The 16,613-nt window shown below is 40.8% G+C and overlaps 3 protein-coding genes across 3 annotated transcripts; 2 read left to right on the forward strand and 1 right to left on the reverse strand.

Annotated features, from left to right (window-relative positions):
- Positions 1–99: 99 nt before the first annotated feature.
- BDZ83DRAFT_637760 (alpha/beta hydrolase) lies at positions 100–1,337 on the forward strand. Its single transcript, XM_060509327.1, has 2 exons — positions 100–541; positions 591–1,337. The coding sequence occupies exons 1-2, from the start codon at positions 149–151 to the stop codon at positions 1,197–1,199; spliced, it is 1,002 nt and encodes a 333-aa protein (XP_060359630.1). The 5' UTR covers positions 100–148; the 3' UTR covers positions 1,200–1,337.
- A 9,395-nt stretch (positions 1,338–10,732) lies between these two features.
- On the reverse strand, positions 10,733–11,221 carry BDZ83DRAFT_796502 (uncharacterized protein). Its single transcript, XM_060515873.1, has 2 exons — positions 11,105–11,221; positions 10,733–10,952 (listed from the first exon to the last, which is right to left on the reverse strand). The coding sequence occupies exons 1-2, from the start codon at positions 11,209–11,211 to the stop codon at positions 10,835–10,837; spliced, it is 225 nt and encodes a 74-aa protein (XP_060359631.1). The 5' UTR covers positions 11,212–11,221; the 3' UTR covers positions 10,733–10,834.
- A 2,461-nt stretch (positions 11,222–13,682) lies between these two features.
- On the forward strand, positions 13,683–14,429 carry BDZ83DRAFT_90396 (uncharacterized protein). Its single transcript, XM_060515994.1, has 2 exons — positions 13,683–13,981; positions 14,112–14,429. The coding sequence occupies exons 1-2, from the start codon at positions 13,944–13,946 to the stop codon at positions 14,383–14,385; spliced, it is 312 nt and encodes a 103-aa protein (XP_060359632.1). The 5' UTR covers positions 13,683–13,943; the 3' UTR covers positions 14,386–14,429.
- The last annotated feature ends 2,184 nt before the right edge of the window (positions 14,430–16,613 follow it).

Raw genomic sequence — 16,613 nt, forward strand, 5'->3', positions numbered from 1 at the left:
CGCGACCTTCATGCCAACGCCGCATCCTTCCGGACCGACATAAGCACTACGATCTTGGACAAAATTTGTATAAATACAAGCCCCATCTGCAGCGTTCATATTTGGAAAATCTTCGAGGCGCTAGCGTTCTACACACGCATCCGCCATAATGTCAATATCATATATCAAGTCACTGCTGTTTGGGAACAGCAACACAGGAGTTATTACAGCGGAATCGTCACCTCCGCCTTTGAGTCCGAGATTGGTTCCAGAGCCAGATACCTCTGATACCCTCACGCTGCCAGATGGCCGAAAACTCGGGTATTCACAATTCGGACTGGCGACGGGTAAACCGATCTTCTACTGCCATGGCCTCCCAGGCTCTCGCGTCGAAGCTGGCCACCTTCGTGAAGTAGCCATAGAGGTAGGAGCTCGAATCATTGCGACGGACCGTCCGGGAATGGGATTGAGCACTCCTCAACCCGGACGAACACTACTTGACCACCCGAAGGACTTGGAACACCTTGCGACGCATCTGAAGCTGAAGGAATATGGAATTCTGGTATAGTAGAGCCTTCGCGTACTATGACGCTGCTGCTAATTTTACGTAGGGCGTTTCTGGAGGCGGTCCATACGCACTAGCCTGCGCAACCTCAATGCCTCGCGAGAAGCTCAAATGCGTGTCCATCGTATGCGGTATCGGGCCGCCCGACATTGGCATGAGCGGAGCCGGATGGTTCCACTGGGTGGGATTCAATTACGGATGGCGCTACGTCCCTCGAATTGCTGGATGGTTCTTCCATCAGCAAGGGCGCTTCCATCTTCCAGACGAAGAGAGACTCGAACGACAGCTTCAAGATGCGGAGAAGAAGAAAGCAACGTTCCCGAAGCAAGAAGCCGGGATCTGGACGGACAGAGAGATTGTGGGGCGAATGGTCATGGCAAGCCGACAGTACTACGCTCAGGGAATTGATGGCGTTACCAATGATGGTCATCTCATTGGTACAGAGTTTGGATACCGTATTGAGGACATTCGGCCTGATCTGCCTGTGCGGCTCTGGTATGGTAAACACGACACGTTTGTCCCCATGAATCACGGAGTACAAATTGCAAAGCGGCTGGGAAGTAGTGCGAACCTCAGAATCGAAGACGACACGCATGCCAGTATCTTCTTCAACAGGAGAAAGGAAGTGTTGGCGGATTTGGTCGAAAATATTTGAACCCTTCTTTTTATTTTACTTTGCTCTGTATATTTCAACTCACTTCTTTAGGCATTGATTGCCATCTCAGCTCACTTCCTCTTGTTACAGATGTTGAGAAAGGGGCGGGTTGTGTGACAACACCCAGGCCAATCATCCATTTGTTTGTGAGCCATGGATCTGGCCCATATGTCAAAGGTCACCATCCCTATCATAAACAGTGAAGCACTCCACTTTCGTTACTCGGGGCACCAAAGGTTTCTTCGAGGGTCTTTAAGGTCCTACCCATTGTTGCCCTCTAGATTCCAAAAATTCCATCGTTTCTTGTTTTGATGTGAGTTGACTATGAAATGCAACTCCCAAAGACAGCATACATTAACAAAAATTCTTTTCTCCGGCATGTTAGAACGGCCTAACTGTTTCCGTCAGGAAGATTCGAGTTGGCAAAGAACAGATTTGTATAAATCTACGTCATATACCCGACGCTTACTTCACTTTGTTGAAAGAGAACACACAGCAATGCAAAAGTTGACAGCCCGTTTGCATCAACTGAACATGTCAATCGATTGCCGTCACACAAGTCTTTTGGGCTGTCCAGGAGGAAAGACATGTGAAGTCATACTTTCTTCATACCGGTTGACCAGATCATCAGAGTTCTCTCTAGAGGAACAATCAGCACCTTAAGAGCTTACAACCACCATTCATCGCACGACTGTATTGTACAGTGTGGACTGGACCATTCCCACACGCTAGGTGGACGCTTGTCTCTCACCTTGGCCGCGGGACAACAAATGTAAGTCAGGCTGACGAAGTAATTGGATGCTGCGATGCTCTCCTCGGTTTCTGTTTCACTTTCAGAAAAATCCCTTGCACTTTCTTACTTCAGAAGACGCGCTACGTCGTTCATCTCACCATTGACCACCCATCTCGCCCCAAAGCGGGCCTCTCTCTCTTTCCCACATACCCCCCAGTTTCGCATCATCCCGTCCTCACCCAATCCCGTGCCAGACGACTGTACTCTAGGCTTCTTTCCTTGCTTGCTTTTTTGACAGGTGTGCACATAGAGACCCATCTAAGAACATTAGCGGAGATATGTATGCTTCTCTGACGCAACCCTTTGGAAGGGTCCAAAGTAGTTCCCAAGTGTTGGATTACCAAGGCAGAAGGCAGAAAAGGGCCTAGGTAGGCGGGTAGGTAGGCGGGTAGGTAGGAAGGCAGATTGGGCCCGTGTAGACAGACCCTTCCACCTACTTACACCCACAGAGGGATCGCGGGCTCTGCCCACGATTCCTCCTCCTTCAACTAAGCGCAATGGATCTACCACGATTATTGACCTTAGTCGCGACCGAAAGGTCTGACCTGCTTACGTGTATACCAACATCTTCCGAGCATGAGTTGGATTGAAAACTCAAGATTATTGGCTTTTGCTTTCCTTTCCAGACCTGGTGGACAGTTGGATCGACAAATCGTTGGGTTCACGGGTTTCTAAAATTGTATGTCTAGCTTACATTGCCCAGGAAAGAATAAGTTTGTCTTGAAGTTATGCGCTCAAACATCTTACCGGTCGCTCATCATCGCATCTTCTGAGTTGATAATCACTCCAGTGCATTACACCATACACTGGGACCCGGAAATGAGGCTTAGCAGTTGACACTGAGGTGGAAATTTGGAAAGGCTGAAGCTTGTTTTCAGGGTATCTTAACCTGACGCTGCGACTACAAAAGGCCTAGTTGACGATAGATGAATGGCATTATGTCGTATAGTCACGATAGGGGCATCGACGTTGAATGTAGAGAACGGTTGTCTATTAGAAGTAGGAAATAAGTACGAAGCTCGTCCTGAAATAGAGGGTACGAGCGAGTATAGAGCTCGGTGATTATATAACCGCGGTTACGTAATATATAGTGAGGCTATTAATAATTAAAGCTATTACGATATACCCCCTTAAACAAATCCTCGTCTAGAAGAAGCGCGCCTAACTACCTATATCGTTATAAAAAAGCCCGTTAAAAATAGAAATTTAAATAATACTATATAAGAATCTATTTATAAAAGAAATTATAAAGTAGATCGCTTTGTACGTTAAGTTATAGGTATAGGGTAAATAAGTAGTAGTTCGCTAGCTATATTCGTTACTATAAGTAATTTTAAAGGTCTTTTATTAATAAAAAGTAGGACTAAGGGGCGGCCTTTTATTAGCTAAATAATTAATTTACGGTCTAAAGTAAGTAGGTAAGTAAATTCCTCGCAGCCGCCCTTTACTTTAACTTTCTTTTCTTTTTATAACTTTTATTTATATTATAACTGTATATATACTTTTATTTTTTTATTTCTATACTTACGTTTCTATGCCCGCGTTTTTATATATACCCGTTATTAAAAATATGATCCGAAGTTAATAATATCGTTTTAATATAAATATTTAGAATAACCCGGGCTATAAAGCGCGTTTATATTATTATAGCGCGCGAGGCTAAGCGCTTTAAAACGAAATCGGGGGAGAGCGGCGGCTCCCCTATTTATAATAACGATTTACCTCTAAGTATATAATAATTTTTTTATATTAGACCCTGGTTGGTAAAATAATAATATTATACTATAACTTTATTTTTATTTTTATTAACGATCTTATTTATAAACAACGGTTAATAAACTAAAAGAGAGACGGCCTAAGAAGAGGGTAAAAGTAAAAGAGGTTTAGAGCCCTTTCTTTCGCCCCCTTTTAGCGAGCGCGAGGCGGTTCCCTATAAATATACTATCCTTTTTTATTTTTATTATTTACGATTTTAATTCTTAATAATATACCCTTTTAGTACCCTTAGTACCGAGGGACTTCTCGAACGAGTACTATTACTATTTAATTCTAAATACTTAGGCTATATTAAAAGCGCCCTTAATAAATAAATAGAGGGGTAGTACTTCCTAGGCTTAACCGCTAATAATAAATATATATATTACTAAACTAGTAAAAAATCCGGTTACGCTCTTTTTTAAAGGCGTATGTGCAAACTAAATAAAAAGTTCTTATATTTTAAATAAATAAAAAAAGAGAACCCGGCGAAGACTTTATAAAAAATAAATCTATATACGTATCGTCGTCCTAAATAATTATTAACTATCCCTAAACCCTAACTTATATAACGGCGGCGTTACGTAAAGCTTTAATAGCTAACGGGCTATTAAATAAAAGTAAAGACGAGGAAGCTTATATAAATAAAGCCGAAATAAAAAAGGTATTTATTAACGCTCTCTCTCTACTCGAGGCCGAGTTAAAAAGGCTAGTTAAAGACGTAAAAGTACTAACTACTTTATATATAAAAGCTAATAATATTTAGATCGGAATCAATACCTTTATTAATATTTATATCCCCGCGGACGTAGTACCTATATTAAAATCCTTTTTAAATAAATACGCGCTTACCTTTTTAAATAAATAACCTTTTTGTAACGACCCGACGGGGTCGCTAAAATAAATTTATATTCCCTAACTATAAGCTACGTTTATAAATTAAAAACCTAGGCCCCCCGGGGCGTTTTACCGCCTCTTTAATATTCCCTCGTTCTATATAACTATTTCTCGTATATTTTTTATATTTAAGAGCGATACGAAGTACTCGAACTTTATTTATAAAAAGTTTTTTATAAAGCCGTCGGCTAATATTTCGTTTATTAATATATAGACTACTTAAAAGGAGCCTTTTAAGTATTTTTAACGAAGCTATATATTCTAAATATCGACGTAGCGAAAGCGAATTAAAATACGTTCCCCTTCCTTTATTATAAGTCTAATTATTTAACGATTATTATAATAAACCTTTTATATATCGCCGAGTTTTAGTAATATATTATAAAAAAGGCGTTTTAGAGCGAATATCTTTTTAATAATATATTCTAGGCTAAGTAGTTTAGCTTTAGTCATTAACGTCGTTACTATATTCTACTTTATAACTTTTTATTAAATAAGTCCGTTAAAAAGGGAAATAATATATCCCTAAAAAGACCTTTAGGTCTCTTTATTATTTATAAACGAAGCATTACCCGCAATTAAAAATACCTACTTACCCCCCGAGGTACTAAAATAGATTATAAAGTATTAGGTATAGAAAAGGTATTATATAGTTTAATTTATAATAGAGTAGTACTAACGGGACGGGTTCGTAAAGAACCGAGATAATAGAGCGTATATAAAAGTAACGTCGGGTCGTATTATTATCGCTATATATAAAATCGACCCTATTTTTTTTTAAAACGCCTTAGTCTTAGCTAGCGATATAACTCCTAGGTTTTTTTTAATTAATATAGTTAATAATAGCGTTATTAATACTTTTAAATCGATAAAATTAAACTTTTTAGCAACCCTTTTAATATATTAGTTATAAGCAAGATAGATTTTATAGTTCGGTCGGTTTTAAACGATTTTAATACTTAGATACTAAGAGACTAGTCCCTAGTTTTTTAGTTTATATTTCTTTTTAAAGCCTTTAGTTACCCGACCGGCTTTATAAACGTAGTCTTTATAAAATAGGACGAGGATATTATTTATATAAAAAAGAACGAGGACCTTTTTATTTAGAGTTTAGAATAGGTATAGATCCTCGTTCGTAAGCGATAATTTAAAGGATCTAAGCGTTATTAAGAGCTCTTTATATTAAAATAGAGGAGCGTTACGAGCCCTATAAAGGGCTCGTTCGAGTTTAATATATTTACCCGATTACTTAAAGCCGTTTAGAAGTTCGTATATAATTAGAGGGTCGTTTAGTTTTCGTATTATATTTAAAAACGTATTTATAATATTATATTAATAGACCTCTAAATTAAATTAAGTAGCGATAGTTATAGCTATTTTAAAAGTCTTAGCAATAAAGGTAGCTATATACGTCTTTTTTAAAGGGTATTGCTCTTAAAGATCCCCTTTAATATATATCCTCGCTTTATAGTAATCAAGGTAATAACCCTCGTTAAATTTATAGTTAAATACCTATTTAAGTAGTATCGGCTTTTTTTAAACCGTCGCTCGATTAACAACTTTCTAAATATTTATTTCCTTTAGCTTCGTAATCTCTATATAAGCCGCTTTTATAAAGCGAGTTTTAAGGGGCTTAAATAGTTTAAAAACGTTTTTCTACGTCTTTAAAAAAAATATAAGGTTATTTATATATATTCTTTTACTAAGAACTACGGTCGGTAGAACGTACTTTGTTTTATTAATTATAATATAAATATAGTAATAGAGCGTTCGATATCCCTAAGTCGCTTCGTTAATCGCTTTTTATTAATTAAATATATACGTATTAAAAAAGGGGTCCTAGTTTCGTTCTATATAAAGAGAGAACGAATATTACCCGAATCGCTCTTTATAATTTAGGTCTTAAATAACTACTTTTAGTAGTTAATTTCTTAGCCTCCGGCTTTATTTAATATATTTATTATTTTTATAATTATTAAAAATAACCGTTTTAGAATTTTTAGCTAGGTCGTTTACCTCTTTAACTTTTTAATATAGGCTCGTTAACTAAGTAGGATTATTAGGGTCTAGTTAAGTAGAAAGGTCTTTTTTATAGAAGTATATAAGAGTTACTTTTTCTATTTATATATATATTACGTTTTTAACCCTTTTAATAAAAAGGTCGGCTTCCTTTACAGCCTCGTTTATAACCTCAGTTAGCTATGTAAAGGCCGGGCCTAGTTTTAGACTTTAAAGTTTAAAAGTTAGCTCGGGGGTAAATAATTACCCGCTTCGTCCGCTTAAAAATAAACTAAACTTTTTTATAGTTTAGTTTATTTTTTATAAAATAAGCGTAAATAGTAATAGGTATTTTTAGTTTATTATTAACGAGGCTTTTTTTTTATTTATAACTCCGAATAATTAGAGCTTAGGATCAATAGTCGTAAGCGGCTATTAGATTTTATTTACTATAAACTTTAATTTAAATAATCGGATTATAGCCTTCGCGTCGTTCTTTAAATAGAAAATAGTTTTATTAAACGTTACGTTATATATAATAATAACCTTTAAAAATAAAGGGATCTAGATTTTATATAAATTATAAGCGTTCGTTATATATTTTATAAAATATCTAATATAACCCCTTTACTCTACTTTAAAACGTCTTTTATTAATTCCTTTTTTACGGTCCCTTTTAAAAAGGTACGCTCGGTAGCTATATATATACGTCTATTTTTAATAAAGACATAAATTGCGGGCGAGCCTCGGCGTGTTTATTAATTATTATTACCTAAAGTAGTAGTTAAACTAAATTTCTTTAATTTAAACTAGCGAGAGCTAGTTAATACGTTATCTCGGGTTAATATTATATAAGTAAGCGGCTATTAATATAGCTTTTATTTAAAGTTCGTTTAGTAAGCCGGCTATAAATATTATATTAATTACTTTATTAATAATTTTTTAGTTAGCTCGCTCTTTATTTCTATTTAGCTCTTTTATATATAGAGGGGTAGTCTTTAATTCGATTCCGAGCTCCTTTATTTAGGTTTAAAAACGAGTCTCGCCGTTAATTACGATTACTATACGTTCTACGTTTTATTAAATTTTATAAATAATAAGACTTTTCTAAATATATACTTATCGCTCGAAAAGGTATAAAACCTTAAATATTAAGTTATAGGTCTTTATAACTTTTAAGAATATAAAGATCCTACCCGAGTACTTATTTTTAATTAGTATAAGCTATTTATTTTATTTATAAATAGGTAAGTAGTCGAATAGGTCTTAAGCAATTTTAAAATACGGCCTAATAGCTCTTCGTTTTAAAATACGTTTTAAAATAACCTATTTTATATAAGTAGTTATATAGTATTAATATTTTAAATAACTCGGTCCCTTAATTTTTACTCCCCGAGCGGCTAGTACGAGCTTTTTAAATATTATTAGTGCAAAATATTTAGATTAGAAGTATTAAAGCTACGTAAAGTCTAACCGGTCGCCCTTTATTTAATATAAAGAACGAGGTACGTATTAGCCTTTAATAAAAATTATATTTATTAGCGAAGACTAACTTCTAAGTAGAGAATAGGACGAATAGGGCTTATATTTTAAAAAAACTAAGTTAACTTTTTTAACGAGCTACTTAACTACGACGTTATTAAATTAATTACCGAAGCGAAGGGTATAATTAAAATTAAAATACTAAATACCCGTTTTTCGAAATAAAGCTTTTAATACGATATTAACGTAAAAGTTCTTAACGAGGCCGATATTATAAAGGGTTAGATTTTTAATTCTAAGTCTTTTTAGTCTTATAAATATATTTTAAATAATCCTCGTTCTATAAATAAATATTAAGTAAAACGCCGTTCCTAAATCTATATTCTCGGTTTTATTATATTATTAGATTAATCCTAGCTTTAAAAGTAATTAGTTATTAACGAAGTAGACGGTACTATAGTTATTTATAACTATATATTTAAAAAAGAGGTGTAGACCCGTTAAAGGAATTAAAAAGATAATAAGATTACTATTCTAATCCTCTTTCGTTTTTAACTCGGGTAATAGAGCGACGTTAATAATTATAGCTACGACGTTTAAAAGGTAAAACGCTTTAAAATCCTATTTATTTACCGGCTTCCTTTACTTTCTTAGTTTTTTACCTTTTTTTTAGTTACTATTAGAGGATTTACTAGGGGCCCTCGCTCGTATTTATTTTTTATAAACGAGGTCGGTACGAAAATCGATATATTTATTAATATTTAAACGGGAAATAATCTTATTAACCTTAGCTCCGTCTAGCTAGATATGTTCTTACTTCGTCTTTTTTATAAAAGCGTACTCTACTTTTACGTAGTCTATTAGTTTTTAATAATAGGACCCTTTATAGGGGTAGTCTATAAACGAGTTAGGCTTGCCCTCGCTCTACTTAAACGAGTCTAAACGACCTATAAATATTACGAAAATTATAAGGTTTTTTTTATAACTTTTATTATATACCGCCTCTTTATATAAGGGATTATTAAATATTTTAATATAATAGCCTATATTAAATACGACTTCGCCTCTTTACTCTATTTTTATAATATTAATAAGCTCTTAATTTAATTAATTTAAAATAAAGCAATGTGCAGTTATATAAAGAAAAGATTTAGAAACGAGGGTCCTTTAAACTTTAAATAGCTTAAGTTATATTATATAGCAATAGGCGTAATAAAAGTCTTTAATCTAAATTATTAAATTAATATTAGAGTTCGCTTTATTTATAACTATATTAAATTCCTTTTAAGCGATTATAAACGAACTTAAGTTACTCAGAGCGTGCTTTTATTTAAAAACCCGGATTATTATATAAAGAGAGTAGTTTAACGAATTAATAAGTTCTTTTTTTACGTTCTTTAGGATATCCTAGGTAATAGAGTTAGTAATTTAGCGATTTATTAACTTATATAATTTCTTTTTTTATAACTAGGAGATCGTTTTAAATACCGTTTACTAAATAAAGGAAGCATATTTTTTTAAAAAGCGCGCTTAGTTAACCGTAATTAGCTTAGGTTTCGTTAAAAGAATTAGTTATTTTACGAGTTTATATCGAAATACGAGTTCGGCCCTAGCTATATCTTTAAAGGCATTTTACTAAATATATTAATCGAGTTATCAATTATATTTTACTAAGGCCGCTCTATAAACTTATTTTTAAGTAGCATTTCGTATCTTAACGTATTCCTTAATTAATAAAATCGATTTAGTAAAAAATAAAGGATTTAAAGGCGACTTCGTATTATTTAGATCTAATAAGTCCTAGACGTTTTTTAAGCAGGCCTCGACTCGTAGAGCGAGGTATTACTTTAGCTAGTTATATTAATAATTAAGTTTATATTTAACTATATTAAATATCTTTTTAGAAAATATAGTCGTTTAGAAACGGGTTTTATAAACGTAATAGGGGTTAAAATTAAGTATAAGAAAGGATATAATAAATCGTAGCCTTTAAAAAGTAACTTTTTAATAAAGGTTTAGGGTCTAAGTTAGAGCTAGGCTTATAATTATTATATAATTACGATAGGGGTATCGACGTTAAATATAGAGAACGGTTATTTATTAGAAATAAGAAATAAATACGAAGCTCGTTTTAAAATAGAGGGTACGAGCGAGTATAGAGCTCGGTGATTATATAACCGCGGTTACGTGACATGCGGTGAGGCCACTGATGGTTAAAGCCATCACGACACATCAATAGTCGCAGGTCGTCTTCTTGTGGCAATATCGGAGTTGAATTCAGGTCTAATTCGACCGCTGAATAGCGTCGGGGAAAGAACGGCGCAGTCATATTTGAGCCGGCCGTTAGCACAGTGATTCAACTTATTCCCGTTGATCTCGCGCAGACGCACTTATATACCCAGTCTCCGTCACCACCCGCCCTCTTACTTTTATGTAAACCCTACAATTACGTCTTCATCACCACTCAATGTAGGGTAGGCAGAAACTCAAGTAGTGTGATATCCAATGATTTACACTTCCCACCTGCCTGGATAGAACGTCGTAGCCGATAGGTGTGGGATCAAATGTCCGTAGTCTGTTTTCTAGATAAGAGCTAGTGTACATGTGACTATGAAGGCGCTCAATCTCTGACGTAGAGTATAGGGGGTAGACGCAAGGGAGATGGGCTGCGAAACGGCTCCTGCACAACAGCGTGGGCGATCTCAAAATCTCATCCGAGCTTGTGCACGGAAATTCGACGAACTCTAGGCAAACTGACAGCCCGGACCCACACGGAACTCAATCTCATAGCTGAAATTTGACCAGATGAAATCCGTTGTTCCCCGCGACTAGAGTCTGGGTAAGCTCGCGAGGGATCAGTCGTCAATTTCTACATTAGTCACATGTCGTATTTGCGGAATGAGAAAACTAAGGTGGGTTGTAAGGCGACCCAAAGTAAAAAATTTTGGTCTTCTTTTCTTTTTGGATCGAGGTCGCATACGATCTCGTAGTCAGCCCAAATACAACGTTCTGCAAAAGCAGGCTGCGGGACGGGCAGGGCGAAGGCAGGCAGGCAGAAACAGCGAGCAAGGGGAGTAGAGGTAGCATTGAGGAGCATGGTGTCTTACCGAATAGTTGCTTCTTTGGCTACCTAGTCGGTTCCATCAAACCCCGCCAGTTACAACGGCGATTGGCCCATACATCCGGAGCGAGAAAAGTTATTGCAGGGTGCACCTGAGCGACCGGCAGCGTTGTTCATTGTCACTGACACACGACTGGAACCAATGGGGGTATGGAGACATTGTCGGAACTCACATCTCAGACAATTACCGGATCGAGTGGAGTTATGGACGGGCATGCAGGTGTAGGTACGCAATATGTCACCACCCGGGGGAACATCGAAGTTCCGGCTCCTGCGCTGTCAGTTGTGCCGTTCGCGCCACCCCCCACGCCATCGGGAGGCACCCACACCCCAAGCTTTGGATCGATGCTTCCCTGCCTCCCCGTCTACTAGCTTGCACCTACCTCAGCCTCTCTGTCTTTGAAGGTAAGTTTTCTCTTAATCTGACAGGAGCAGCGGCAGGGCAAGACTGGCAAGTCAGAATCAGGAGCCTTCCGTCAATAGGAGCTTTGAAAGACTATTCTCATTCCCTCAAATACTACCAGCGGATATTCTCAAGTTTCCTCAAAGCTCAAAGTCTCTGCACAGGTCTTTAGCTAGAAGTCTAGGACTTGTGATCCAGTGTGGCTTGGACTACGGTATTTCAGAGAATCCCATCCCAGAAATCCCATTCTAGTCGCGATCGCATTTCGATGCGCCGTTCAGAGGTATTCCACTGACCCGATTTACCGCGAGTAGGCCGATTCCCATTGTGGTCTGAAATCTCCTCGATCGTGGAATGAGTGGTGTGGCTTGTCTGCATCGTGGCTTTGTCCTATGTTGCTGCCAGTTGACGACCCAAAAGCAGGGGGGCGCGTCGATGTCATGCAGCCCTGGGCTGCTTGAAAGTACGTCCGTGTCATCGTACATCATCTTCGTGGTAGGCTTTGAGGCCAAAGTTTGCTCAAGGTACTCGAGTAAAGAAATACGCAATTGCGTACGGCCGAGAGTACGCGGGGGAATGCCTCGGCGCGTAAAGTCCTCATTAATTCAGCCTTGAGTAAATGTGATATGCCATGGACTGAACAGTGAAAGAGGGGCGTCTTCTTCTCATAATCCTGGCGCATTCGGGTCTGGACTCGTGTTCCGAAGTCTATCAAGTCTCCCAGAGGGCCGAAGGCCACATCATCCCGTTCGAATGACCGCTTCACCGCTCTCTGGCTCCCCTGTCTCTTGGTGCCCGAGCTGGTTCATGCGATGCTCTTATGACCACCTTCTGCTGGCAGAATCGCCAGTTCGCGACACTAAAAAGCCCCGGCCGCATGCACCCTTTGTTCAGTTTCTTTGTTCTCATGCTTCTACAGCTGGCTGTGCAGCCCACTGTGTCGCAATAGGGGTGGGCCCACAACTTGTCGCGTGCGGCACAGCACATATTAGAGCGTTCGCCAGGCCAGTTCCTTCACCACTTATTGTGGCTTACAGCAAGTTCACTCAGTTACTACTTCCTAATGAGGTATGTCATGGGAAGTATGAGGATAGCGGCATATGCTCACGTTTCATACTACTGACATTGCCCACCTTCTGCCAGGCATCTAGTTCCTACTGCTATGATGTTACCTCAGTCGGCGTTTAGAGACTTGGCTGGAATAAGGTTTGCAAAGTTGCAACCAACATGATCAACCCGAAAAGGTGTAGTTTAGCCACGCAATTGTGAGTATTTCTCAAAACTCTTGAGGAGCATGTAATCGATACGCGTTGTGGGAATAGTTAACCGTCAGATGGGTACACACTTAGCGATTATTTCCTCCAAAACCCAACGCTTGCTTCTTCAGAGCCAAGATATACAACTTCCGAGCAGGCGTTCAAGATTGTGTCAAGGCAACAGGAAGTGTGGGCCGGCCGGCGAAACGGCCGTCGTGGTGCATACGCCGGTGGCAAAAGTCTTGCCAAAGCTGCCAAAATCAACGAATCGAAAAACCTATCACTTATGATTTAGCCCCCAAAGACCAACGCATTCGCGAGATCCACCCCATCTTGCATCTTAGCCATCCAAGAACCAGCATACGGCGTTTTTCGCACATTTCGCCTTCTTCTAGCCCATATGAGGAGCTCTGTATATTGTGTAACCACCCTCCAAAGCGCGGAAGCGCGAGAAGCTCACCCGGCGCAATGCAAAGCCGGGCATCTTCGGCAGCGGGAGCAGTTTCTGGCGCTTGACGTGTGTCGGTGTCCTCTTTTCTTCTCGCGCGGATGCAGTCTTGTTTACCCACGCCACACATCTGATCCTACCTTACCGCCGTTTACCTGCATACATCTGCTCATGTAGGCACGACATGGTGGTTCCGTCTCCCCCGGACGCCGCTGAGGAAACACTACAGGTGCGTTCGTAACAAGAACCCGGAGTTTCGGAGAGCGACCTGTGACCTCCCTACCCCTGCGATATGTCACCTCGAACTGTTCAACTGGCGTAAGGCGGACCGAGAGGGAGGGCACGGTAATTAGGCTTCCTCGAAATGTAAATTTCAACCACACTCTGACTACTCATTCATTCTCGCGGATCAACAGTCCTAGATTTAAAGACTCTTTCTCTCTCTCATCTTCGTCTTACCTACTAGCTATCGTTGCACGCTCTCCATCTCTTCTCTCCTCTCAAGGATCATCCCATCTTTCAAATCAACTTTTAGAAGTTTACTCTTCAACACATCGTCTCTCATCTACACTACCGCATCAATTTTCAGTCATGGCGTTGTCGATAGATGTCCAACTTTCATCTTCAACGTGAGTACTGCTCCCTTACTTGTACTCTTATTCCCTGCGCCTTCTTATCGTTCTCTACGTTTCCATTTTACGGTTATTCTGAATACCATGGCGATGACCTATCGGGTATGCGGTACTGACTCTGGGACAGTACTGGCGTTCAGAGATCTAGACTAGCGAATGCAGAGGAAACTCGCTCCCAACGTGACGTGCGGTACACGATGTTCAGAAACGATCATGCATTGTCAGTTGGCCTAGGCTTTACTTCAACGCGGCCAACTTCACAAGTATCCTCTACGACTGCTGCCGTCACCCGACTCAACCTCGGTTACGGAGTCTCAGTCCGCTCCGGAGGCGCTGTCGGGCAACCTCTCAACAACGTACCAGCCAACCTACGCGGCGCTGGTTCACAGTTCTCAGATTAAGGGTTCAACGGCAGCCACTGGTCTGGCACCATGTGCTACCACACGTTTCCTGCGTGTGGCTGCAACATGCAACGGTGCCTTGGATCGGTCAGTGGTGGTGGATTGACTCTGATCTAGATCCTGGCGTGGGGGCTTGTCTCGAATGGGAAAAGCCCTCGGAAAGTACCGAGTTGGTGGTGCGCGGGAGCGGACGCATGCCCGCTCCGAAAATCGGTGGATCCCGTCTGGAGGAAGACACGGCCAATTTTCTGGGATGAGTGAAACAATTGAGCTGGAAAAGCGACAATGGGATTACATAAGTTTTCTCTCGACGCACTTCGATATGCGGTTGATTGGCGTTGAAGGAAAAAGGAAGCAATCTGTTGCGCCAATGCGCCGCGATCGAGATTGAGAGACGACAGGAACAAACCAAGCAGCTCGAGTAAGGGTCCGGCTGTGGTTTTCTACTAGGTTCTGCGCATCGCGCCGGCTGCACGATTGAAGCGGGTTTGGGCATGGGAATGGTGACAATTGGATTCGGGGCGTTTGGACCAACTATAGTAAAGTTGGATGGCACCTGCCTCAACGTGCGCCGGTTGCACCGGCGCACAACTTATTCTTGCTTTGGCGGGGTTAAGTTGGGGTGGGGAGCCCAGTATATCATTCACATTATATACCTTATCACTTTGAATATCCTTACATAAGCTATTAGATAGTCTAGATAGACGAGCGATGGGGATACCCTTCTCATCCATCGGCATTACAATTGATTGTTGTCGACAGTGCCCAGCTTTCCAGTTTCTTTCATCCATTCATGGTCTCTGTGGGATTATCCTTGAGATGATCCACGTCCAAGAGGGCCGTTTCGTCCCAATTTGGCGCGATACCCGCCAAACCTTGTGCACGGACAAGAGTCTAAAGAACGGACCGGACCCGTCTTTCATCTGAATGAATCGACTTTATTTTGACTGCGCATGTCGTTGACGGAATAAGTCGTCGGAATCAACTTCGAGATACGGTCGCAAAGTGATCCAAATTGATTCCTGAGGCACAATCTCAAAACGCCGCATAAGTCCGGTAAGGCCAGCACTTGCCCCGTTTTCCGACTCAACCGCTGGTAGGTGCGCAAGGCAATTAGGCAGGCGTTGAGCACGTGAGAGGCAGCCGCTAGTGACTCTGGCGAACCGGAGATTGGTTCGCGAAAGATGCGGCTGATCATGACACGCAGGCGGGCGAGGAACATGAACGCATGGAGAACTTGAGGTGCGTTGTTTCCCGGGGGGGGGGGGGGGAAGGGGGTGGTAAGTGCAGCTGTGAAAATTTTTTCTCATTCCGAATTGACCAGTGGACGACGGATGGCCCTGAGGATTCAGAGACAGCCACGTATACCTGGGAGTCGAGTCCAATGGCAGGTATCAGGCGCGCGAGGGCGCGCGCCCGTTCTGCACCCCAAATTTCTACTTTTGCGTGCATACGACACTGCGACAGGTGAGACTGCAGCATCCAATGCGAATGCTGAAAAGAAAAAACTCTTCAATCGCTGGGGCTGAGATTGATCAGGATCTTTCCCGTGGGCGGCGGGGTTGTAGCAGATTGCAGAATTTGCTGAAAGTGGCTGAGATTGGGAGTGATAGACGACTGGTGATTGAGGAGGTGTCAGACGGAAACAATGATAAAAAAAATGTTTGCTCACCCTGACGAGGGCTGGCACGCCTGGCTAGTTGAGGGGCTCGAGCGGTGCCTGAATTGCTTCGTCGCTGCGCGTAGCTGCGCCTCAAAGAAGTCGGTGCCGTGAAGAGGAAAGAATGGGGCTGTGCTGGTATGAAATGTTGCGTATCCCGCTCATAGAAAGAATTGTGGCTGACGCAACCGGGCGAGGGCTTAGGTGGGAGAATGACGAAGGGGAGGGACTGGCTGGCGGGCACCTGCCGCATCAAAAGTATCGTCCAAATGACCGGGGAAGTAGGTAATCACAGGACAAGCAGAAACCGACCAGGTCCAGACCGCATCGAACTATTCGAACAGCGAACGTTGCTGGAGCAAGCAGCCAGATTGGCCGGAGCTGGGGAGAGTTCAGATACCGGAAGTCCTCCGTAAGCAGCGGGCAAGTCCTTTGCCTCATCCCCGAGATATTACCAACATCTCATATATTATAACAGAGCAGAGCGGATTTAGGCCTGGGTGATGATCACAGAAAAGCTTGCCTGGCCGGACGAGCATATCCCTGGGCCGGTAGCCTTGAAGAGCCG

The sequence above is a fragment of the Colletotrichum acutatum genome (assembly GCF_030867785.1).
Source record: "Colletotrichum acutatum strain CBS 112980 chromosome Unknown BDZ83scaffold_140, whole genome shotgun sequence".
Taxonomy (NCBI): domain Eukaryota; kingdom Fungi; phylum Ascomycota; class Sordariomycetes; order Glomerellales; family Glomerellaceae; genus Colletotrichum; species Colletotrichum acutatum.

Coding starts and splice junctions, on each gene's coding strand:
- BDZ83DRAFT_796502 (XM_060515873.1), bottom strand. CDS start 11,211: ATGCTACCTCTACTCCCCTTGCTCGCTGTTTCTGCCTGCCTGCCTTCG. Junction 10,953..11,104: donor TTTGGGCTGACTACGAGATC/GTATGCGACCTC, acceptor CCCAGACTCTAG/TCGCGGGGAACAACGGATTT.
- BDZ83DRAFT_637760 (XM_060509327.1), top strand. CDS start 149: ATGTCAATATCATATATCAAGTCACTGCTGTTTGGGAACAGCAACACA. Junction 542..590: donor TGAAGGAATATGGAATTCTG/GTATAGTAGAGC, acceptor AATTTTACGTAG/GGCGTTTCTGGAGGCGGTCC.
- BDZ83DRAFT_90396 (XM_060515994.1), top strand. CDS start 13,944: ATGGCGTTGTCGATAGATGTCCAACTTTCATCTTCAAC. Junction 13,982..14,111: donor GTCCAACTTTCATCTTCAAC/GTGAGTACTGCT, acceptor ACTCTGGGACAG/TACTGGCGTTCAGAGATCTA.